Source organism: Dama dama, chromosome 4 (assembly GCF_033118175.1).
Source record: "Dama dama isolate Ldn47 chromosome 4, ASM3311817v1, whole genome shotgun sequence".
NCBI lineage: Eukaryota > Metazoa > Chordata > Mammalia > Artiodactyla > Cervidae > Dama > Dama dama.
In genome coordinates this window covers 37,936,657-37,961,232 of record NC_083684.1, presented here as the reverse complement: position 1 = coordinate 37,961,232, position 24,576 = coordinate 37,936,657, and the positions used below count along the sequence as shown (strand labels likewise).

Below are 24,576 nucleotides of genomic sequence, written 5' to 3'. Positions count from 1 at the left end.
ATGTGAAATACAAAGAGTTATAAAGAACTTAGTGGATTTCTTGAAGAAAATTAAGCATAAAAAATACTTTCCCAAGCTCTACCATGAAAATAGAAAATAAAGCTTATTAATGCCATTACAGATCTCCATGATTTAGAATAGTGCCTAGTTTTGTGGGAAGAATCCTCCCCCAAATGTTGTTTGTACGAAAAAAGGAATTACAGAATTTTTTTTTAAAAAAGAGTCAAATTTGTTCTTACGCTGTGTGAAAATCACCAGCAAATTTGTAGATCAGAGGGCTGACAGAGGCTGTATAAATGGGCTGCCTTGCCTCTCATGTAGAACCTGGCTCCTCTGTTGAAACTGTCACGGAAAGAACCTTGGCTTGGTTGTTTGCTGGGTAGAGGTTAGAATCCTGACTCTGACAGTGAGCCACTTTGCAAAACAGAATGCAGAACTTCCTGCCTGTCATGCTCAGTAACTCATAGGCACAATTAACGTGAAAAGTACCTAGCAGAGGGGCAGAATGCTTAGAACTTGCCCCCCAATCAGTGCTTGGCACAGAGGAATTCTGTAATTACCAGCTCTCTCCCTCGACCATCTCCCCTGCCCCATTGGGAACCATCAAGGAACAAAGGTTTTTCCTACAAAAACCAGAATCCCCTCTTCTTTCAATTCCCTGGTTTCCTTTCACTGTGGCTCGCAATTGCTGGCCTTAGATCTCACCAGATGTCTACTGGTGATTTCTGTTGTGTGACGACCAGACCCATTGGAGGTGGGAAGATGCAATTTTCATGCCAGTAGGGAACAACATTCTGTACAATATTTATGGCCATAAATTAATTAAAATGTAGTATTAGCAGCCATTTTATTACATGCAAAGCAACAATAAAATGATATATTTATTGCTCTGCTACAGATGGAAGACCGCACTCTGTCCTTTCATGAAAAGCAATTCATCATTAATTATCCTTTATTATACTCTTTGGGAAGATCTTTATTTAATTATTTGATATACTGAACATTGCAGTTGTATGGGCCTTAGAATGTTTTTGCAATAATGTTCACATTATTATTTTAACTACTAAGCATAGCAGGATGCACTATGAATATAGAAAGTTCATTTTTAAGCTATGGGGATTAAAAAGGGTGGGAGGAGGGAGGGAAATTATTTTTGCATCTCAGCCTGGAAAATCAAAGCATATTTAATAATTTGGGGGTTCTTGTTAGTTTTTAATCTTAAGACAAAATTTGCAAAGTATAATATAATTTGAAAAGTGGAGGGACTGTCTCTAATGAATGTTTCACTTTTAAGGAACGTCAGTGATCCAGGTGACAGCTTCAGATGCAGATGACCCCACCTATGGAAACAGTGCCAAGTTAGTGTACAGCATCCTGGAAGGACAACCCTACTTTTCAGTAGAAGCACAAACAGGTACCGTGGAATGGCGTTGTGATTTGTGACACATTGTGAATAAGGAGTCCAGGTCTGCTGGCTGAAACCTTTTTGAGTCTCAGTTTTCTAAAATACAAAATGGGCCACCTAACAAGACTATTGTGCAGTGTAGACACTGCACATTGCTTGGCCTATAGTTAGCATTCAATGAACTATACTTATGACTGCTTATATTTGTATTGCACCATGTCACAATACTGCACATTGCCTGGCCTGTAGTTAGCACCCAACGGATTATACTTGTGACTGCTTTCCTTTGTACTGCACCATGTCACAGCAATAAATATAACCCTAGACTGCAACTTTCCTCGTGATATCAGTTCTTATCTTCAAATATGTTTTATCATACAATTCAACTGTGGATCCAAATTAAGAGACCATAGGACTCGTGGACTGGTAAAGACTGGCAGCTCTCAAAGCTTGAAGACCGCTGTGCAAGGTTGGGGGTTGTGGGGGTGGAAGCTGTTGAGGCTCAGGTATATCTGGGAGATGGCACATCCCCATCTCCTCCGCTGAGCTTCTAGGTTCCCAACAGGCATTAACATCCAAAAAGGAGGTTCTGCAAATCCTTACAGAAAACAAATAGCAAACCAAAAGAGTGAACAGATATACCAGTCAAAACCCACACCAAGATGTTTCACTCCATGTGTCCCAAATTTGATTCTAGGATCCTTTTATTAGAATAAACACTAAAATCCTGTGAAACTGTCAGTCCACAGTATTATATCTCAAACTCCCTTCTTTTTTCCACAATATACCCCCATATGTTTGCAAGATATTTACAAAAAAATGCACTTATATTAATACAGTTGAAATTTATCAAATACATGTATATGTGTATGTGTGTGTGTATAATATTATATTGCATAGCCTGCCAATCAGATATTTTGCCCACTTACTGAATATAATTTCCACTTACCTAAGTGATCATTTATTTGTAGACACTATTCTTTGGATCACAATTTAAGGGGCTACTTGCTATGATTTCATCAAAGGCATTTACCAATTAATTTTGCCAAGGATAAATGTGGAATTGCATGTAAGTTTTTGAGATACTAAAATTGCTGGAGGGACTCTAGTTGCAATATTCGTTATCTCAGGGACACATGTTAGGAAGCAGCAATTTGAACCTACCAAATTATTTAACAGACAAGAAAAACGAGGCTCAGCAAGTTGAAGAATGTTGCTGAGAAACATACAAACATCAGGGTCAGAAAAGGATAAGGACTTAAAGCTTCCATGGCACTCTCTTAGATTTCTAGTGTAAGTGTTGCTAAATCTACAGACAGAAAAAAGCTTGCATGCATTCCCAAAAGATTTTAAGTGAACATGGTTTCCACACCAGTAATGCATTAATATCCAGAGATCATGTAGAATTCAATTATTAATGTATCCTTGTCAGTGATAGGTGATAGTAAACAACTAGAGTTGACATAATCTTTGTGTATATTTCTAACCCATTTGTTATACACTTAAAAAGCTAATATTAACATTTTAATATATTGCCATCTACTTTTAACTTAAAACAGACCAGAGTAATGTTTCTAAGAATTGGATGCAGGCATTGATAGTCAGAGGATTCTGCTGACAGTCCAAAAGCATGGGTTTATGTTATGGATGCTCATGTAGTTGGTCCTCAAATGTATCAATCTTTAGCATCTTTAATTAAGTGTTACACCTGAGACAGATGAGATTATTACTTGTATTTACAGTACAACATATAAAACGTAAAATTTTAATGCTACATTAATAATGATGGTAATTTACTGGAAAATATATCTATATGATGCTCCAAGTATGGCTACTTTTGATGATAAATATGTTGGAGTGACTCTTCTGTGCAGACAGGTGCTGTTTTATTCATCTTTGCTTCCCCGTGCCTAGATCTTTTTTGTTACAATGTAATTAATGAATATCTGTGGTGTTCCCTGCTCACCTGTCCAGGTATCATCAGAACGGCCCTTCCCAACATGGATAGGGAAGCCAAGGAGGAGTACCATGTGGTGATCCAGGCCAAGGACATGGGTGGACACATGGGTGGACTCTCAGGGACAACCAAAGTGACGATCACACTGACCGATGTCAACGACAACCCACCAAAGTTTCCGCAGAGTAAGTCGGTGGGCTTGGTTTTCACTTTCCAATGGTGCCACAGCCAACTCTCTTCTATGACCCATCCCTGCTATACTCAACTTTCCAGAAGGAATCTAGAGTAATGGAGGCTCTTTATAACACTCTTGAAACACACACACACACACACACATACACATACACAAGACAACAGTAATGACAACAGAAATCTTAAGTGGAGGAGAGGTAGTGGGAGAAAGTGGAGACATAGAATATTTCACAACCCTGGGAAGAGAAAAATCCATTTTGCTAGGCACTCATGATGCGATGTAGTAATTAATTAACCTTTCTGTTTCAGTGTTCTCATTTCTAACCTGAATATGTAATAGTGGCTGGATCAGTTATCTATTGCTACCTAGCAAACTACTTCAAATCTTGTGCTTTAAAGCAATAATAATTGTTTATTTTTGTCATGAGTCTGAAATTTGGGCAAAACCTGAAAGAGGCAGCTTTTTTCTGTTTCACAGCATCCATTGGCAGAGTTTGACTGAGGCTGGAAGATCCACTTCCAAGCTGGTTCAGTCACGTGGCTGGCAAGTTAATGTCAGCTGTTGCTTCCCGTCCATGTCAGCCTCTACAAGGAGTGGCTTGGATGGGTTCTGAAAGTGAGGAGAGCCCCAAGAACACCAACTAGAAACCATATAGCCTGTTGTAACCAAGCTTCACAAATCACATAGCATCATTTCCACTGTAGTCATAAGACTGCCCAAATTTAAGTGGAGTTCTTATAGACCCCACCTTTCAAGGGAAGGACTGTTAAAGTCTCTGAAAGAGAAGCATGTGGGCTGGGAGATACTGTTTGGACTACTTTTGCAAAATACAGTCTTCCATAAGACTCAGTTAATAGGATGTTGGGACTCTCCTGGTGGTCCAGTGATTAAGAATTCATCTTGCAATGCAGGAGACATAGGTTCAATCCCTAGTCGGGGCACTAGGATCCTACATGCTCTGGGGGAACTGGGCCCACGTGCTGCAACTACTGAGCCCGAACCACAGCTAGAGAGTCCATGTGCCGAGATCCTGCATGCCACAGCTAAGACCCAACACAGGGAAATAGACAGATAAATATTTTTTTAAAAAAATTTTAATTAGTAGGATATTGTTAGAACTAAATGAGCTACTGTAGAATCTTACAATGATATCTGGCATAGGCTGTCAACAAAGGTTAGCCATTATTATTATCTAGGTGATTATGGTCCTGCAAAATTAATAGGATTGCAGCAGGAAATAAAAGAAAAAAATATTTGAAAGGTCATTATTAATAATCATAATTACAACAACTATAACCCCTTCAATGAACAGTTACTACTATTGCAAATCTCTATGAGAGCCTCTCTTTCACAGATAAAACCAGGTTCCATGGAAGGTGCTGTAAGTTGCCTAAAAGATTACAGCAAAGCTAGATTTTGAACACAAATCTGATTATGTATACAGTGTAGGTACAGACAGAGGTACAATATAATCATAATGATGCTGGTGCTGATAGATCATGGGGAGTTCACCATGAAAGCTTCTTTATTAGATTAGCTGGTAGAGCCTATGAGTTTATTGCCAGAGAAATGGCACTTTTTACAAGTGAGAAAATAGGGAAGGCCACCAAGTATGGCCCCAGATAGGCACCATGGTCACTCAAAGGAATTCAAAGACAACAGTCTCTGGAAGGGAGACATTAAGGTAGAGGATTACAGGGTGACAGCCAGTTCTCATAAAGTCCCCAGAGAGATGAAGATTACTTTGCTTGGTCAAGCACAAGGTTCAGTATCCCCAATAAGCTTAAGCCTCATAGAGCACTCTAAGAAACTGCATGCTCCATTATCCACACTCTAAAACCGCCTGGTATGCTGGATGGAAAGGACCATGCAGGGCTATTAGCAGGCGGTGATTAATGTCCTTGCTCACCTACAAGCATAGAGTGAAGTTACATCACTACTGTGAAGATAACCAGTTTTATAGCTGTGGACTTGAATGAGATTTAGAGAAAATTACCTGAGAGCAAGTTTTGCTAAACCTTCATGTAAATTGGTAATTATATACAGAGACTCCCTTCTCTGATTTGTCCTTTATCATGAAGGACACGGTGTGTTTAAGTTCAATATGGGTCTGAGCTGAAAGCAGTCACAGCCAAACAATATAGATAAATGTACACAGAGTATTAAAATTGATAAAATCCACATAAGGAGAAACTAAAGCTTAAATTGCTTAAGTAGCTTGTCCCAAACCACTAGGTTTGGCAGTGATAGAGGCCAGGTTTTCTGACCCTTGCTTCTCCACAGTGTTTCACAGAGAATATTTTTTTAATTCTGATGATACAATTAAGATGATCTCATCTTATTTCTTTAATGAAACCTTTCAGTGACTTCCTACACATTTTTAAAGAAAATCTGACATCCTTTCCATCTCCTGCAATGCCCTTTGTGCAGTTAGGCCCCAGCCTGTTTATACTTATTTCCTACCAGAAGGCTGCAGTCACACCTGTGGTCTTACTGTTCTGTATATATTCACTGTTTTCACTTTAGGGTTTTTGCAGTTTGCTGTTTGCTTTGTTTGTACTTTTATCCCCAGATATTCACATGATTTATCTGGCCCAGTCCTTTCAGGAGATATTCACATACACTCACACGAACACACTCACACACATCATACACTTACACACAGTCACACTTATACTCTTTCATTATCCTTTGTCCCTTACTGTATTTTTCTCCTTCTTAGCAGTGATATCAGAGTATGTATACATCTGATTATTTTTTCTCTGTAGAATGAGGGGAGAATCCTGACTCTAATTTACTACTGAGTTTCCAAAGGCTAGGACAGTGCTCAGCATATCGTAGGTTCCCAATACATATTTAAAAAATCTATGTGGAAATGTCACACTGTGAGAAAGCTTCCATATAAGATATCCATTCATCAAATGGTGAAGGAGGTAAAATAAGAAGAGAGTCAAATATAGAGCTGGAAGGGTCATGACCTTGAAGGACAAGATTTGCATTTGACTTTAAAATAAATATGGAGCTAGAGAAGGCTTTTAAACAGAGAAGACATTCTCTTTCTGGGCACCTGCGAGTGCCATATGTGAGCCTTAGAATTAACTCTGGGCCATTCCAAAGATGTGAAAAGAGGTTTTGATTTTTTTTTTTTTGAATGTGTGAAGATATACATGGCCCTCCATCAGTTCCTGATGGGAAATGTAACTGGGCATTGTTTTCCTTTCTCACATGTGGCAGGTACCCCCACCCTACCACCCTGGACCCTGATATTATTTCATCATTCTTTACAGAAAACATTTCTTTGACAAGCAAGCTGTGTGGGATCTTCCTCGCATCCATTCACTTCTTTTCATGTTTTCAATCAATAGGAAGCTCAGTGTCAAACCCTTTGAGAAATTTATTGGGATTCAATGAAATCTAAAGTCTTACAGCTGCCAAATAAAAGGGAAAATAAAAATAGATATCTTCTTCTTCTAGGCGTATACCAGATGTCTGTGTCAGAAGCAGCTGTCCCAGGGGAGGAAGTGGGAAGAGTGAAGGCTAAAGATCCAGACATTGGAGAAAATGGCTTAGTTACGTACAATATTGTTGATGGAGATGGGATGGAATTGTTTGAAATCACAACGGACTATGAAACACAGGAGGGCGTGGTGAAACTGAAAAAGGTGAGTTAGGGTGAGGAATCCGATGTGGCAGCAATGTGGCCTGCTTTGCCAGGACAAGACTGCAGGAGACAAAGAGTTGAAGGCTAAAAACTGAGAATATGGACAACTGAGGGCTGGACCTCAGACTTTGCAGTTGAGCTTTGAGTTTTTGGGAGATAACAGAACTATATTCCAGAGGGAGCTGGCAGAAGGCACTGATGATGCCTACCTGAGATTTATAGTTAGTTTTTATACAACTTAGGGACTATAGTCAACAATAATGTAATATCTTGCTATTGTTACAGATGAAAATCAATTTACCATTTCGAAATGTATAGAAATATCAACTTACTATGTTGTGCACCAAGAACTAGCATGGTACTGTAAGTCAATTATTCTTCAAAAACAAACCAAAAAACAGACTCATGGACAAAGAGATCAGATGTGTGGTTATCAGAGGTGGAGGATGGGGAAAGGTGAAGTTGGATGAACACAGTCAAAAGGGAAAAACTCCTGTATATAAGATGAATAAGTATTAGGGATATAATTTATACTGCTGTATGTTATATATGAAAGTTGTTCAGTGAGTAAATCCTTAAGAGTTTTCATCAAAAAGAAATTTTTGCTTTTTCTTCTGTATCTATATGAGATGATGAATGTTCGCTAATCTTACTGTGGTAATGATTTCATGATGTGTGAAAGTCAGATTTTATACTGTATATCTTCAGCTCATACAGTGCTATATGTCAATTATATATCAGTAAAACTGGAAGAAAGAGAGGGGGTGATAATACTTGCCCTGAGATTACTGATTAGTTCTTGTATGACTTGGCACAGTTTCCTGAAGGAAAGAAAGATGTTTAGATAAACCTATATTTTGGAGAAGCAGCCCTCAGCATGCATGGCGTTTCCTTGTTGGATCTGCCAAGCTGAGTCTATTAATATAGGTTCTCCAGAACTTTTCCCATCTCAAACATCCAAGGTCTGTTACATTGTTGGGCCTTCTATGAAATGTGAACCAAATCCTCTGCTCAATTTTCTCTCAGAACTGAGCCTGAGAAACAAAAATAATGGATCTTCCCTCATAGTCAGCTAAATTGTTGCTAAAAATGTGTTCCTGGGATTAATTCACTACAAAGACGAGCTTATTATTTATTCTTGATTTGTTTTTTTTTTATCTAACATTTACTCAATTCTAACTATTGGCCAGAGACAGCCTGTGACTCATAGTAACCTTTGTTTGTTTTATATGATGAAAATCATATAAAGTAGATGGTAGTATCCCAGTGGGCAATGATACCTTAGTTTAGTTAGGAGGAGGCTGGGGCTCAGACAGGTTAAATAATTTAATCCTGTTGTAATCACAGCTAGCAATTTAAAGACATGAAATTCAAAATTAGTGTATCCTGGAACATCTTCCCACTTAAGGCATTTTGGAAATAGCTGGACCAAAAAGGTTTTATGAAAGAGAGCCAGATTTGATTGGCTTTCAGTGGATATTCTAATAAAATGATTACCCGGCCCCCAATGTACCACTTGAGAAATCAATACCTCTACATCATTAAAGTATATGGAGTATCAAATCTGAATTGGATGATGGAATTACCTTGGTTTTAATCAAACATTCATTTTCAACTTGGTTTTGTAGCCTGAATATTAAGCTCCTTGGTATGATGGGAAAGATTGGACTGGAACACTGATGAAAAAATTAATTTCAAGAATCAATAAAGAGTTCAGCTGCTGGAGAGGAGGCAAGGGTGAGATGGGAGGGAGATTCCTGGGAGGAATCTTTTAGTAAAGGGAGCAGGAAGAGATGGTTCTCAGAAGCCCAGTTTTCACAACATACAAAAGCAGTGTTGTTGGGTTTGGGAGAAGTATGAGGGGACACAAAGAAAAAGAAAGTAGGAGTGACTCTGTCATAAAAGAGTATGGAAATTGTGGTAAACTTTGGATATATGGAAAAATCAACATTAGTGATGATGAATGGTATAGTCACCAAAGCCTAATCACCAGCCACAAGGGGCTGGGATAATCACTCCCTCTGGTTTCTCCTCTGGGAAAGTAGCTGTGTGAATTGGCCTGTAGCATAGAGCTGTCAACTTGCTTTGTTAATTAATATGACTATCCCTTCTGTCTGACACTGACATACGAGCAGTGACATCAATGATTCCTGCCCACATCCTTGGCTGTTCAAGTAATTGGGTAGTTGGTTATGCTAAGGTTGTCACCTGTTTTCAGTGTATTCAGGGTATAAACACACACTGTGTCTCTAAAATCTGAAACATTTAAATCACCCCATGGGACTAACACATCGCAAATGAGCTCTCTGCATATGATTAATTTGCACATTTCCCCCCAATTCAATGTGTTTATTTCAGGCAAGAGAATAATCTTCCATAAAGCACTGATGTTTAGGTTGAAAACAGAGTAGGATATTCTTTCATTTGTAAAAGAACATTTGCTTAAACTTATAGCATGAAGTTCTAACTGTCCAGGAGGAAAAAAAATATTGAGAGGTGAATTTAATAGAGTAAAATGATGGATCCTTATAGGAAGCATTATATATTATTTAATAATATAAAAAGATATAGAGAGACCCATGAAATTATTTGTGCCTTTTAAAAATATTCTCTAATATAGTTTTTTTTTTCCCACTTTTTTCTTAATTCATTCAACTTATTTTTCTACCAAGTGTGATTGAGTTTTTATTATTTGTCAGGCAGGCCCTTTGTGAGAGGCTGGACATCTAAAATGGAAGAAACAGAGTTCTGGTCACAGGGAGATCAGAATTTAACAGGACAGTTAAGCAAAAAAGACAATTAAAACAGAGGGGTTGTTTCTGACCCTTGAGATTGTTAACATTTCAGGACAGAGACTTCTCTGTTGTAGGGGGCAGTTCTGTGCATTGTATGGTGTTCAGCAACATTCCTGATCTCCCCTTACTTGATGTCAGAAAGCGCACACCCAGCCCCACCAGCTGTGATGATAAAATAGAGCTCCAGACAAAGCCCAGTACTCCCTGGGGTGAGGTACAGCAAAATCACTTCCTGGTTGAGAAGCAACTGTGATAGTGCATGATAGTCTCTATGAATATGGGTCATGGATGACTGCTTACAGGGAGCAGTTCTAGAGCTAAGTCTTCATAGGTGAGTAGGAATTTATCAAATGGATAAGGAGAGGAGGGTCAGAGAAAACAAGTGCATGAAGGGCTGGTCTTGATGAAAACAGGACACATTTAAGAAACTTGAGTGAGTTCAGTCTTGAGGATTTTGAGATGGATACAGTTGGACCAGTTGAAAAATTCTTGCTGGAATTCAAGAGAGAAATTACAAAGACTGGAAGAAAGCAGAAGAAATAAATGTAAAGAATTCAAGAGTTAACATCGAGACATGTATATTATCTAGGGTGAGACAGATCACCAGCCCAGGTTGGATGCATGAGACAAGTGCTCCGGCCTGGTGCACTGGGAAGACCCAGAGGGATGGGATGGAGAGGGAGGTGGAAGGGGGGATCGGGATGGGGAATACATGTAAATCCATGGCTGATTCATGTCAATGTATGACAAAAACCACTACAATATTGTAAAGTAATTAGCCTCCAACTAATAAAAATAAATGGAAAAAAAAAAAAGACGTTACCAAAAAAAAAAAAAAAGAGTTACTTAGGAGTTATTCATGTATTGAATGGGCTTCCCTGGCGGTTTAGATAGTAAAGAATCTGCCTGCAATGCAGGAGACCCGGGTTCAATGGCTATGTTGGGAAGGTCCACTAGAGAAGGGAAAGGCTACCCACTCCAGTATTCTTGCCTGGAGAATTTCATGGACACAAAAGAATCCTGAAGGGCTGCAGCCTACAGGATCGCAAAGAGCTGGACATGACTGAGTGACTAACACTTTCACTTTCTTGTACTGAATAGCTTAGAAAGTAATAAATATTTCTTGAATACCCTGTGTCAGACACAGTGAGTGTCAGGCTTATAAGCGCGTGAGAGAGAGAGAGGGAGATGGAGGAGCTGCCTTCGGGATGTTGAGATGATCTCTGTGTGACTACCTGAAGAAGAACCAGTGCAAAGTAAAAATGAGATCTGTAGGTGGCTTGGTGGACTTAGGAAAATCCGATGCTGCAACAGCTTTGACTGAGTGAGATTCCCAGTTATTACTGAGAGATCTCTTCATGGTCTCTGAGGTATTCACTTTCAAACAAATAAACTCCTTGTAAAGCAGTGACAGAGCAGCATTAGAAGGCATTTTAAGTGTTTTTAAAATAGCAATTTTAATAAAGCCACTTTTATGCCTGATTATGGCTTCCCTAGTGGCTCAGTGGTTAAAAAGAACCAGACTGCGTACAATGCAGGAGCTGCAGGAGACGTGAGTTCGATCCTGGGTTGGGAAGATCCCCTGGAGGAGGAATGGAAACCCACTCCAGTATTCTTGCCTGGAGAATCCCCTGGCCAGAGGAGCCTGGTAGGCTACAGTCTGTGGGGTCACAGAGTCAGACACAACTGAAGTGACTTAGCACGCATGCATGCATGCCTGATTATTTCTTTAAGTTCTCTGTCCACATATATATAGATGTGGACGTGTAACATTTAACACAGTTGCAGTCATAGAGTGATCAGATGTGTTAACTTAATAGCACATCATAAACGTTTTACATGCTGTTATATAATATACATAATCATTTTTAATGACTACATAACATCCCATCCTATTGATGGACCATTATTTCCTTAATAAAATCTCACAGTTGGGTTTGGTGTTTTGTGTGTATGTTTCCCAGGATTAGATATCTAATGTCTAATCAGTTATGTCTAAACAGCATCATGCATTTTTGAATACTGTTTGTTTTGGTTTTCCGTTGAATTAATCCCTCAGGCAGGATTTTTAGAGGTGGGATTAGTAAACCCGGGAATATTGAGATTTTTATGGTTTATGTAGTATGTAGCTTCATATAGCTTTATTTCAACTACTCATAACATAGATAGGGAAACTACCTTAAATCTCTTTTGGAAGGAGGCAGGGAATAAATTAGAGGCAGATGCTTAAATGTTGTCCGTCCATCAAGTCTGCTTTCCTTTCGATCACAGTGATTGGTGCGCGCTATCATTTGGTATAGTCATTCCTGGGTGCTGGGGAGGCAGAGGGTAGCAAAGATGAGTACAACTCTGTAGAGTTCTTTGGGATGCTCCTCACTCAGGAGGGGTGGGGGACAAGGGACTGCAGATGTGCAATTAAGGTGCCAGACTAATCTGTCTGGGGGAGACAGAGAGGATTTAATAAGCCTGGGATGACCACCAGAAGACAGTAAAGTCTCACCAAACTAGAGAGGGTGTTCCAGACAAGCATTTGCAAAGACCCGGGGAGCTCTGCTCTAGATTCAGCGAGTACCAGTCAAACTATACTCTACCAACCTTAACATTAACAAGGCTTTCCAGTGGAAACAGTGCTCTGGGTCCTTAGGCATGTACCTAAGTCAAGTTCAAAACATTCTGTTACCAGGTGAATCAACAGATTATCTGGGAGAAGAAAATTTCTTCTTGCCTGGTCTCAGAACTATTGTATTCATGTTTTTCATTTTGTCTGATAATCACAGAGATTTTTGAGGAATTGCAGCAGTCTCACACCTTCAGCCTATAAATACCATTCCTTTCTGCTGTTCAGTAACCCAGTGAAGGACAAAGAGACTGCTGGAGAACATGGAACAGCTGGGGACAGATTTTGCTTCAAGAAAAGGGAGTGTTCTCTGAATCTGGGGAGAAAAGTGTCAAGGGTGTTGAATGCTTTTAACCTTCCTGAAACTGGAACCATCCTCAGTTAGAATTCTGTAGAATTAGGTTAGGACTAAGCCCTATGATTATATGCCCATTCAAAATAATACCAGGCAGATGACAGCAACATGGCAGGCAGATGCTAGCCTTAAAAGACCCAACTCTTTGCAAACATTTGGGAGTTCAGAATCATCCAGAGTGCTAATTAGAAAGTTCTGTTTCCGGGCAGGAAGGCTTGTTTCTCCTCTGTGATTTTACTTTTCACCCGTTGCCGACTGATTCACAGAACCGCCCCTCCTTCAGAATGTGGGAGTGCTTACCATCAGTTTCTTAATAATGACAGCCATTCAAATGTTACTTCATTTTTTTCACATCTGTGTAAAATCTATATTATTTATAATTGTTTTTCTTTCAATTGAATTTTGTACAAATATACATTCTTTTAACTAGGAAGTACTCACACTGTTCTATATCACTTGCCATAAATAGGAAGTAACCTAAAAATGAATTCAGTCCAAACAAAGTAATGTCATTCCATTCTAGCTAGTGAGTTCTATCATAGTCTTTCAAAAGGGAGATTAGGAAGCATAACAGGTAAGAATTAGTACTGAGATGTCCTTGCTATGTTTGGGAATGGAAGAATTGGAAAAGGGATAACAGTATCAATAATTAGGATAATGTCATTCAAAAAACCCACCCACTCAAATACCCATAAACCACATTAAGTCAGATTATGGACCACTGCTGGTAAGATTTCTTGACTTTGAGAAATGCTCTGTGGTCAGAAAGTTTAAAAATGAGACTGTTAATATGATTAAGCCAGAGTGTGTATGGGTAGAGGGGAGAGTCATCTAACAAGACATCACTTTTTTCTCTGACTAAAATTCATTGAGTATTTTTATTACCAAGATTCTTAGTACTTTTCAGAATGGGCTATAACATTTATTTTTGCAATGTTTTAATTCCTTTCCTTAAGTGATTTTAGTGACAGAATCGGGAAGCCTTAGTGTGTTCAGAGAATGTGGCTCATTTTAGATGACGGGGTCCTTCTGAGTCTGCCATGCTCCTTGAATTACCCATTAAACACATTCCAAGTTTTAACAATTGATTTGTCTGATTTTCTGACCAAATGGCTCAGGTAATTGGATATTGAATAGACACTGATTTTCTCTCTTTGAACAACTATTCACGCTGCCCTATAAAAACAATCAGGTCTTTCTTTTCCATTATTCTTTCAAGGAATTGGTTGTCAATCTTCTCTTCTTTTTTGCCAGCCTGTAGACTTTGAAATCAAAAGAGCATACAACTTGAAGGTAGAGGCAGCCAATGTGCACATTGACCCGAAGTTCATCAGCAACGGGCCTTTCAAGGACACCGTGACAGTCAAGATTGCAGTCGAAGATGCCGACGAGCCCCCTATGTTCTTGGCCCCAAGTTACATCCATGAAGTGCAAGAAAATGCAGCCCCTGGCACTGTGGTGGGGAGAGTGCATGCCAAAGACCCTGATGCTGCCAACAGCCCGATAAGGTACAGAGAAACTTATTTTTAAAGTCTGGATGGGGAATTCTAGAGGTAAAAGGTTTTAGGAAAGCCCTACAGGAACCACATCCTTCAGTTTCAAGAAGGGTCCAAGATATCATTCAATGTAAACAAGATGAAGACTTAGGAGACATGAAAATTCTACTCCAGTTATTTGGATAGGCTCATTCAAGCTCCATAATTTCTGGAGCAGATTTCCTGGTTATACTAGGTGATATAACCTTTATCTTCACCCAGCTGTCTCAGAGAACTGTGGTGAAGTATAAATGATGGTTGTGAAATAATAACTGTAATTCTAATTTATTGGATACCTTTCTATGCTCCAGTTACTTCACTAAGGGGAATCAGATACATCAACTAATTTATTCTCTCAATATTATTTTATAGGAATTATTATCCCTTAAGCTGAGACAAAAACGGGGTTCTGCAGGACAAAGTGACTTAACCAAAGAACCCAGAGAGTGATCAGGGGGCTCAGAAAGCAAGCCCTGTCTATCTAACTGCTGAATACTTTGAAGAGAAAATAAAGTGACCCTCAAATTTAGAGTGCTTTTCTTATCATGAATAAATTTTTGTGACTTAGAAAAGAAAACTAGAAAATGGAACCCTGCCTTCCCTGTCTCCCTAACCTGAGCTAATAACCAGTGAGGCTGATGATGAAGATGAGACGGTGATGAGAAAGAAGCTGACCAGAAGGAAGCTTGAGTCAAACAGTCAAGGCATGTCTATATAGGGCAGGAATGGAAAGTTGTCTGAAACCTGCCCTGGATTCTAGCAGGTGTTTATCTGTCCGTGGCCACTCCCCGAATTATGTTCTTGCTTAGATTCCTTCCTCTGCCTCCTCATGGTCTTCCTACCCCCAGACTACCACCTACCTTTCCATCATCCTGTAGCAAGACTGATCCAAACATCATATCATGCTTCAGTTAAACAACAACAACAAAAAAGTCAACGATCAAATTGTTTCTCATTGTCTCATAGTCCAAAATAATCTCAAGTCTCTCACTCGGCTTAAGTTTTTCTTCAGGCCCCTCCCCACCCCCACCCCTCAGCCACTGCTGGTCTCTCTGCTTTCTTCCTCTCCCTTCTCACCAGACTCTCAGTTGCAGCTAGACTAGGCCATTTCCTGTCCTTTTCTAGTTCCTGGCCTTTGTATATTCTTCCTTCTGGTGGGAGCTCTCTCCCTTGTCCTTTCCAGCCTGCAACATGGTACTCATTTTTCCCACCTGCATTTAGGTGCCATGTCCTCTAGGAGTTCTCCCAGGGACCCTGAGATAGACTGGATGCAGCTTCTACCTCACAGCTGTTACCATGCTGCATCACAGTGACAGCTTACATGGTGTTGCCGTTGGCATACTCAAAGAGGGCCAGGGATATGTCTGTCTAGGTCACAGGTTGATAAGTTACAGTCTGCAGAACAAGCCACCATCTGCATTTTGAGAAACCTCTATACTGCTTTCCATAACAGCTGTATCTTGAACAGGTATCTGAACTCCCATGTTCACTGCAGTGTTATTCACGATAGACAAGCTATGGAAGTAGTCTAAATTTCCATTGACAGATGAATGGACAAAGAAATCATGATATATCTATGTAATAGAATATTATTTAGCCTGAAGAAAGAAAATTCTGCCAATGGTGATAACATATGTGTATTTGGAGGATACAATGCTAAATGATGAATACTATGCTAAGTGATAAAGGTCTATATAGTCAAAGCTATGATTTTTCCAGTAGTCATGTATGGATGTGAGAGCAGGACCGTAAAGAAGGCTGAATGCTGAAGAATTGATGCTTTCTACTTGTGGTGCCAGAGAAGTCTTGAGAATCCCTTGGACAGCAAGATCAAACCAGTCAATCCTAAAGGAAATCAACCCTGAATATTCATTGGAAGGACTGATGCTGAAGCTGAAGCTCCAATAATTTGGCCATCTGATGTGAATAAATGACTCACTGGAAAAGACCCTGATTCTGGGAAAGATGGAAGGCAAAAGGAGAAGGCGGCAGAGGATGAGATGGTTAGATAGCATCACTAACTCAATGGACATGCGTGTGAGCAAACTCCAGGAGTTAGTGAAGGATAGGGAATCCTGGCCTGCTTCAGTCCATGGGTTAGCAAAGAACTGAACACAATTTATCAACTAAACAACAACAACTGCTAAATGAAATAAGCTGGACTCAGAAAGACATATAGAGCATGTTACTCCTATGTGCAATCTAAAAAAGTCTAACTGATAGAGAGGAGAACAGTGGTTGCCAGGATCTAGAGAGTAGGGGAAATGGGGGGGATATTGACCAGCATGGTAACTCTAGTTAATAATAATGTATTGTGGACTTGACATTTACAAAGAGAGTAGATCTTAAGTGTTCTTGCCCCCACCCCCACACACAAACACACACACAGACACACACACGAATGGTAACTATGAGAGGAGGCAATGAATATGTTAATTAGTTTGACCATGGTAATCATTACACAAGGTATACTTATTTTGAAACATCATGTTGTTAGACATTAAATACAGATGATTTTTTTTATTATTAATCATACCTCAATAAAGCTGGGAAGAAAAGTAAGTATATCTGAATATGAAAAAAAAATATCATGGATAGTGGAGTTTTTGTGTTTATACCAAAAACATTGCTGACGGGGCAGAAGGAAGTCCCAAATGTAAGTGTTGTTCAGTTGCCTTTAGGTCTTTGACCATTGCCCCTCTGGGGAGAAAGGAAGACAATCTTCTTGGCTCCAGATAACCCTGCACTAAATTATATAAGTTAATCCTCAGACAACCTTGAGACAGTGATCACTTTAGGATCCATTAAATGGAAATACTGGAGCTCAAAGTGCTGGCGTGAATTACTCAAAGTTACATGACCAGTCAGTATTGGAGACTGGATTTTAAGCCGGATCTGCCTTGGGTGGTTTACTCTGGCTGAGCAGGCACTAATGGAAAGATTTCCCAGGAAAGTTTGAGTACTGTGCTCTGTATGCAAGAAGATACATTACGACTGAGGAGCTTGATAGCACCTTTAAACTACTCAAAAATTTTCATGGTGTTAATTTTAAATGAATTAGCTTTGCCCTAGAATTTTGAGGTACATTAGCAGCGTTTTAAAAGTGGTGACGTAAAAACACATGGAACAACCACTCATTTCCTTGGCACCTCATTATTTCCAGGGATCCACATCTGTGATTGGTTATTTGGGTCATATTTTCAATGGAAGCAATTTTGTGTGTGAAGGCATTTTTCATGTCTATAATTATCCAAAGATGCTCATTACTGCCCTTGAACCAACTTCCCTCACCCACTCAGGTCCTAGTTCTTAGAACTACCAAACAATTCATAGAAAAACATTTAAAGTTTTTTATTCAGTAAGCTTTCTAGCCAGACTACCTACTTTCCTGAGTGCTTATCTTCACCTTTAAGGGAATTTGTATCCTTGGACATACAGGTAGGGCCTTATAGTGTCACCCAAACTCTTAGCTGTTTGGAAGTTTTTGCAAATCTTTCTTCTCAGACTCTGTAGCATTAGAGACCCTTTCTTCACCATTGCCTTCCTGAAATATTGTTTCCTCTTAGCTTCATTGCCAGTAACCTCTTCATGCCTCAGACATACATGGTGTCTTTGCTAGTTTTCCATCCCAGCCCAGGCACTGGGGACTCCCTGAGACTCAACCTTTGGCCTCAGATTTTCTTTCTCCCTGTGTCCACTTATTTACAGTTTCATTCCATTCTGCTGTTTAAATTGAGTTAATGCTCCAGATTTTCTGCCTCTAGACTGATCTTTCTCCCTGACTCTAATTCTGTACTTTTTCTGCTATCTGCTGTGCATTTTTACCCACTTCCTTTTTCCTTTCCTCACTCATTCATTAGAAAGATATATTTGAGCCTATACTTCTTGTGACATACTTTAAAAAGAAGAAGAAGATGATGAGCTCTACTCCTGACTTTGTGAAACCTATGATAGACTTGAATCTTTTCTCTCCTGGCATAGCAGCATAGCCCTAGTAGAATTTCAGTCTCTCCTTCCTGCTAAGTTGACTTTGTTTTTGTATTTCCCAATGCCTCCCTCTCTGACACCCATGCTAAAAATTCTCTAGGACTCTTCCAGCTTCCCACAGACCTCCAAATATCAACTGAATCCTGCTGGTTCTGTCTTTATCACATGGTCTTTCATTCCCTCTGTCACTCCTACATCTAACTCTCTTATCACCTCATATTCCTTAAAAACTACATCAACTCCTTAAGTTTCCTCTGCTCCTTCCCCCACTCTCACTAGCTCAGACTACCTTGCCCACCCTATCGTATTCATCATCCTGATGGTCTGATTCAGTCTGTTTGTCCTCTGATCGAAAGCCCTTCATGATTTTTTCACTGGCTATAGGATGAAAATCATACTCTGTAGACTGACATTTGAGAACTTCCATGATCTATCCAGTGTGTGATAGCAGTGACAACAGCAAAAATCATAGCAGCTATATTTGCTGTTCTGTTTGCTATATGTGAGGCAGTAGGTTGTACATCTTCAACATCTATTATTTCATGTCATTCTCACTGAATACCTTAAAGCTGGGTACTATTAATATCTAGTTTAAGTGATAAGTAAGCTGAGATTTAAAGAACTTAAGTGGCTTCTCCAGTATCACTTGATATATATACAGTGGGACATGAACTTGTACCTAGGACTTTATAAAACCAAAATCCACATGCTCCACTGTATGGAATAACACTTTTGTTAATTATCTTTCTTCTCATGAGCCTGTCTTATCATGTCAAGTAGATAGTAAACTCCCTGGTGTCAGGGAAAATATATTCTATTATTTTTTTCTCTTTTTTTCACCTAGAGCTCTGCTTAGGGTTCAGTCAGCTCAATCACTGAGCCTCTACTGACATTTATGAGGTGTGTGATAGTTTATCTTCCGTTTTATCACTGGGGAAGGGGACTCATCATTCCATTCCCATAGGGAGCTGTGAAGTCAATGGTGTCATGGATGAGCTCATGTTTTATACTTTATGAAGTGCTGCACCATACTTATTTCCTCTTTGTTGGAAAGAACATGATCTCTAACTGGAAGATCCGGGTTCTAATACTGGCTCCCCAGAAACCAGGAGATAGATCATTTGCAAACCCCATCATTTGTAAATTAAAGAGATTAAACTCTGTGACACCCAGGGTCTTTGCCATCTCTAATATTCTTTGGTTTATGGCTCTCAGTGAATGCCTTTAGACATATGTGCAGCTGGCCATCTCTAGCCATGGATTCTGCATTGATGGGTTCCATATTGATGGAGTCAACCAACTGCAGGTCCAAAATATTTTGGGGGAAAAAAGTCCAGAAAGTTCCAAAAAGCATAACTTGAATTTGTGGAACACCACCAACTATTTACATAACATTTACATTACATTAAGTATTTTAATAATCTAGAGATAATTGAAAGTGTACAGGAGGATATGTGTAAGTTATATGAAAATACTACACCATTTTATATAAGAGACTTGAGCATCCATGGGTTTTAGTATCCTCAGGGATCCTGGATCCAGTCCCTCATGGAAACCAATGGACAACTGTCAACACTTATTAGAGCCATGTCTCTAGTACATTATCCTGGGCAAGTTATTTGACCTTACTACACCTCAGTAAAGACCATTTCTCTTGACCCATATTCTTCCTCACCTTGTCCTGTAATATTCTAGAAATTACTCAGTCTTTTTTTAGAAAAAAGCAAATTTTCTAGTGGACAGGAGTAGCTGAAACCTTCCAACTACGGTGTTAGGCTTAGCAGGGGGTCATTAAAGTGTGGGGAGAATGCTCTACAAATGAATGGCCAAGGCTGCTTTACATATTTCACAATGGAATTCAGAACCAGGCTACCTGAGAACCGCTAAAACCAATTACATTGAATAAATTTACTCAAACTGTAGTTATCACTTTCTTTTAAGTATGAAGAAAACTGATTTTTTTCTGGACTGTGAATGATCTTTGATGATAACTTTAGGTAAACTTAAGAGTATTTAATATTTCATATGCAGAAATCTGGCAAAAGTTCCATACACTTGTGACTATCTGAGTAGTTTGGGAGCAAGGTAAACCCGCTTCCCAAATGCAAGTTCATAAATATTCAGATGGTGGATGATTGTAGTAAATATGAAGAAATATGCAGCCTGTTATTCCATTTCTCAATCAAATATGCAGCATGTTATTCTGTTTCTCAATCAAATATGCTAAACAGCTCTTTCATTCATTGTCCTGAATAAAGAATTTCAATGTGGCAAAATGATTTCTATAAAAGATTCATGTACGGAGTTTGAAAAGTAAATTTGATTAAAAAGAAAATCTAGCTCAAGCAAGTCATTGAAAAAGTTGCTTTAAATATAGCATGGAGAAAATATTCCAATATTAAGCTGCTTGGAATGTCTCAGTCTAATTGCTTCATTTGCTTTCTGCTTAGGTATTCAATCGATCGTCACACTGACCTGGACAGGTTTTTCACTATTAATCCAGAGGATGGTTTTATTAAAACTACAAAACCTTTGGATAGAGAAGAAACTGCCTGGCTCAACATCTCAGTTTTTGCAGCAGAAATCCGTAAGTATTATCCTAAGGGTTTTGATTCTACTTTGCCAAATATTATTCCTTCAGACTGTCTATATTCTGGAAAAAAACAGATAGCTGAGATAGAACAATTTTTTTTTTTTAGTCTTAAACATATTTTTCAATCTTTAAAATTTATTTTTGGTCATCTATCTAGAAAGACATATAAGCAAATGGAGTTGTTTTCATTTTCTTTGGCAGAACTGGATACAGGCTTGGCACATGAGCTGATAGCCTGTTGCAGCTTGAAACACTTCACCACCACTGAAAGATTCCCCACTTTATCCTCAGTTTTGTTTAAACCCAGAGCAGCAGAATCCTTAGAGCCAAGATTTATTTATGGGTTTTTGTTTACCTATAAGGGGCTTCCCTGGTGGCTCAGATTGTAAAGAATCTGTCTTCCGTGCAGGAGACCCAGGTTCGGTCCCTGGGTCGGGTAGATTCCCTGGAAAAGGGAATGGCAACCCACTCCAGTATTCTTTCCTGAGAATTCCATGAACAAGGAGCCTGGCGGCTACAGTTCATGGGGTTGCAAAGAGTCAAGGACCAGAGATTCTCACACTTGATCATGCAGTGGATTATCACGACAGGCTTGTTGTAACAAATCTGGACCACACCCTCAGAGCCTCTAACTCAGGTCTTGGGTTGGGTTTGAGAATTTTCATTTCTAACAAATTCCCAAATTGTTTGATGCTGTCCTGGGAACCCTCCTTTGAGAACTGCTGTTGTAGACTACAGTCTCGGGAGCCACACTACACTACAAGCATTTGGGATTAAACCTCAGCAGAAAGGGAAAAGTGGTTTATTTCTTACCAGTCTAATGTTGGCCTTTATTCTAGGACATCACCCTCACACTGGACTTGGCATGCTTCGGGTTTTAGGTGACTTTTGTGCTAACAGTGCATTTGCCTGCAGGGCCTGAGTGAAGCTGGAGCTCACTCTTTGCCGGGAGGAACCTTGGACCAACATAGATCCTTCCCTTGTACACGTTTACCATCTGAATTCTCTCCTTTCAGACAACCGGCATCAGGAAGCCAAAGTCCCTGTGGCCATTAGGGTCCTTGACATTAATGACAATGCTCCCAAGTTTGCTGCCCCTTATGAAGGCTTCATCTGTGAGAGTGACCAGACCAAGCCACATTCCAACCAGGTAATGCTGCCCTGCCCTGGCTAGGAGCAATCATTTAGAACCAGAGTTTGCTTTTGAGAGCATCCCTTGGAGAAACTTCCCAACTGCCCAAGAAGGCTTCAGAGCCCTGGTTTAGTTCAGGAGCTAAGTTCTCTAATTAAAATCAGGCTTCTTAGCCAGCCAGGAATTTTTGAATAAATGATGTGTCAATGTTAGCATGATTTATTTATGGGCCACCTTTCTCTTTCAGCCAATTGTTACAATTAGTGCAGATGACAAGGATGACACAGCCAATGGACCAAGATTTATCTTCAGTCTACCCCCTGAAATCATTCACAATCCAAATTTCACAGTCAGAGACAACAGAGGTTCGTACCAAGGTTCCTGTGCGTTCAGAGAAGTAGAAATGGAAAACAAATGGCTTTTGTATTGCAGAGCACAAGTATTTCCCCCCTAATCTTAATAATGCCTTTCTGTTGAAGAACAAACAAGAAATAATAATGCCACCTTTATTTTGAGACGTGGGCTCATTTGGTGCATAGGAATAAGTGAGTCTATTTTTATTTCCCTGGTTTTGTTGTTGTTGTTGTTGGCTTTGATATTCATGAAGTGCTGGGGAAACCAAATAGGGACCCTTACAGGGTCAATATGCAAACAACTTCATTTATTTTTTTTAAGAGGTTGATAAACCCTTAGGGGACAGTATGGCTTTATGAATATTGATATCAAGAAAAGCATTAAAAGGGATTAGTTCAGCTTTGTAAGGCAATGTAATCTTTCAGCTGTCTCTCCCTTTCCAGCACAGTTTTATTGTAGTGTGGTTGGGTACAGAGCTTGATACCTAAAGGTGGTTGTAGAATTATTACCTGAAGGGCATTAGTCTCTCTGCTGTCAACATGGCAAAATTTGATGGGATTTCTACTTCTTATTTCATTAGTCAAGGAGATTCTAGACTTGCAAATCATTTGCAGTAGTTGTTTTTCGTTGTTGTTGTGTAGGCCCAAACAGTTCAGTCCCTAGACAAAGCTGGCAGCACAGCCAAGATCAAAAAATAAGTTTCTTGACCCCTGGCCAGACTATTTTGGTCTGCACCTGCTCCTATAAGCCTGTGACAATGCAAGTCTGTAAAAACAGGAAGACAAATGCCATGATTCAATATAGGAGAAAAAGGTGGTCCTTCTTCACACGTTTTCATTAGATACATGCTAGCTATGTGGGAGGTTATGTATTGATTTCTTGGTGACTGAGATCAGGCTTATAGCTTCTTAAATTAAACTAATTACTATTACTTTCCCCATCACCATTATCAGTGTTATCAATATTATAAATACCAGTTGGTATATTCTAGAGGCTTCCCCAGTGACTCAGTGGTAAAGAATCTGTCTGTAATGCAGGAAATGTAGGCTTGTTCCCTGGGTCGAGAAGATCCTCTGAATGGGGAGATGGGCAACCCACTCCAGTATTCTTGCCTGGGAAGTCCCATGGACAAAGGGGCCTGGTGGGCTACAGTCCATGGGGTCGCGACGAATCGAACGTGACTTAGTGACTAAACAACCACCACAACAAACTATGTTCTGAACACCATGGCAGGATCCTTCCTGTACTCTATTAAATTTTCTCAACAGTAAGAATTATTATCATTCCCATTTTGAAGATGAGGAAAATGAGGGACAGGCCATTAGGTAAGTCAGCCACATGAGAGCGAGGCCTAGATTTTAAACCTGGACTTTCAGAAGGCTAGAGGTGACAGCCTGAACCACTGTGCCCTCCCGGGTGAATTATTAAAGGAGAGAAGTATTTCCCATGCTGCTTGGATTTGAAGGGATATGGTCTAACATACTTCATTATTACTTCTTGGGCTGATTTGAGCATTTCATGATGATCCTCATATCTCTGTATTCATATAATTCCCAGTTTACATCTGAGGGCTCACTCCTGGATGTGTTCCTGGCAACATCCCTATTTATCACTGGACACCTCCTGAAACAGCTGGTGTTTCTAGGCTTTTCTTATTGTGCCAACTTCACCGCCATCACCTGCCTTGTCTTCATTTTATGTGTTCTTTAATATTTAGTTGCTATTAACCCTCTGAAAGCATTATACTAAGACCTATTGTTCTCTCGGGAGTTATAAATAGTTCACTTTGTCACAATACTTCGGGGATGCCACCTATATTTTCAAGGAGATTATATTACCATGGAGAAGCCAACCTACTGCATGATCAGTTTCCCCTGCCCTTTCCTATAAGAAACTAATTCTATGTGGAGCCACCACTTTTGCACGGAATTGCTACTTTTAAAGAAAAATGCCTTTATTAACTATGGCAAACAGTTAATGAAAACTCCCATG

General features: G+C 39.6%; 1 protein-coding gene across 2 annotated transcripts in view; it reads left to right on the top strand.

The window, feature by feature from the left end:
• Positions 1 to 24,576, top strand: part of CDH11 (cadherin 11) — a 150,099-nt gene that overhangs the window by 107,321 nt on the left and 18,202 nt on the right. For both annotated transcript variants that reach the window (XM_061138650.1, XM_061138651.1), the window contains exons 5-11: positions 1,295 to 1,414; positions 3,380 to 3,547; positions 7,030 to 7,217; positions 14,238 to 14,491; positions 20,956 to 21,092; positions 22,115 to 22,248; positions 22,478 to 22,595. In XM_061138650.1, the coding sequence (XP_060994633.1) occupies positions 1,295 to 1,414; positions 3,380 to 3,547; positions 7,030 to 7,217; positions 14,238 to 14,491; positions 20,956 to 21,092; positions 22,115 to 22,248; positions 22,478 to 22,595 (1,119 nt within the window). The remainder of the gene's footprint in view (positions 1 to 1,294; positions 1,415 to 3,379; positions 3,548 to 7,029; positions 7,218 to 14,237; positions 14,492 to 20,955; positions 21,093 to 22,114; positions 22,249 to 22,477; positions 22,596 to 24,576) is intronic.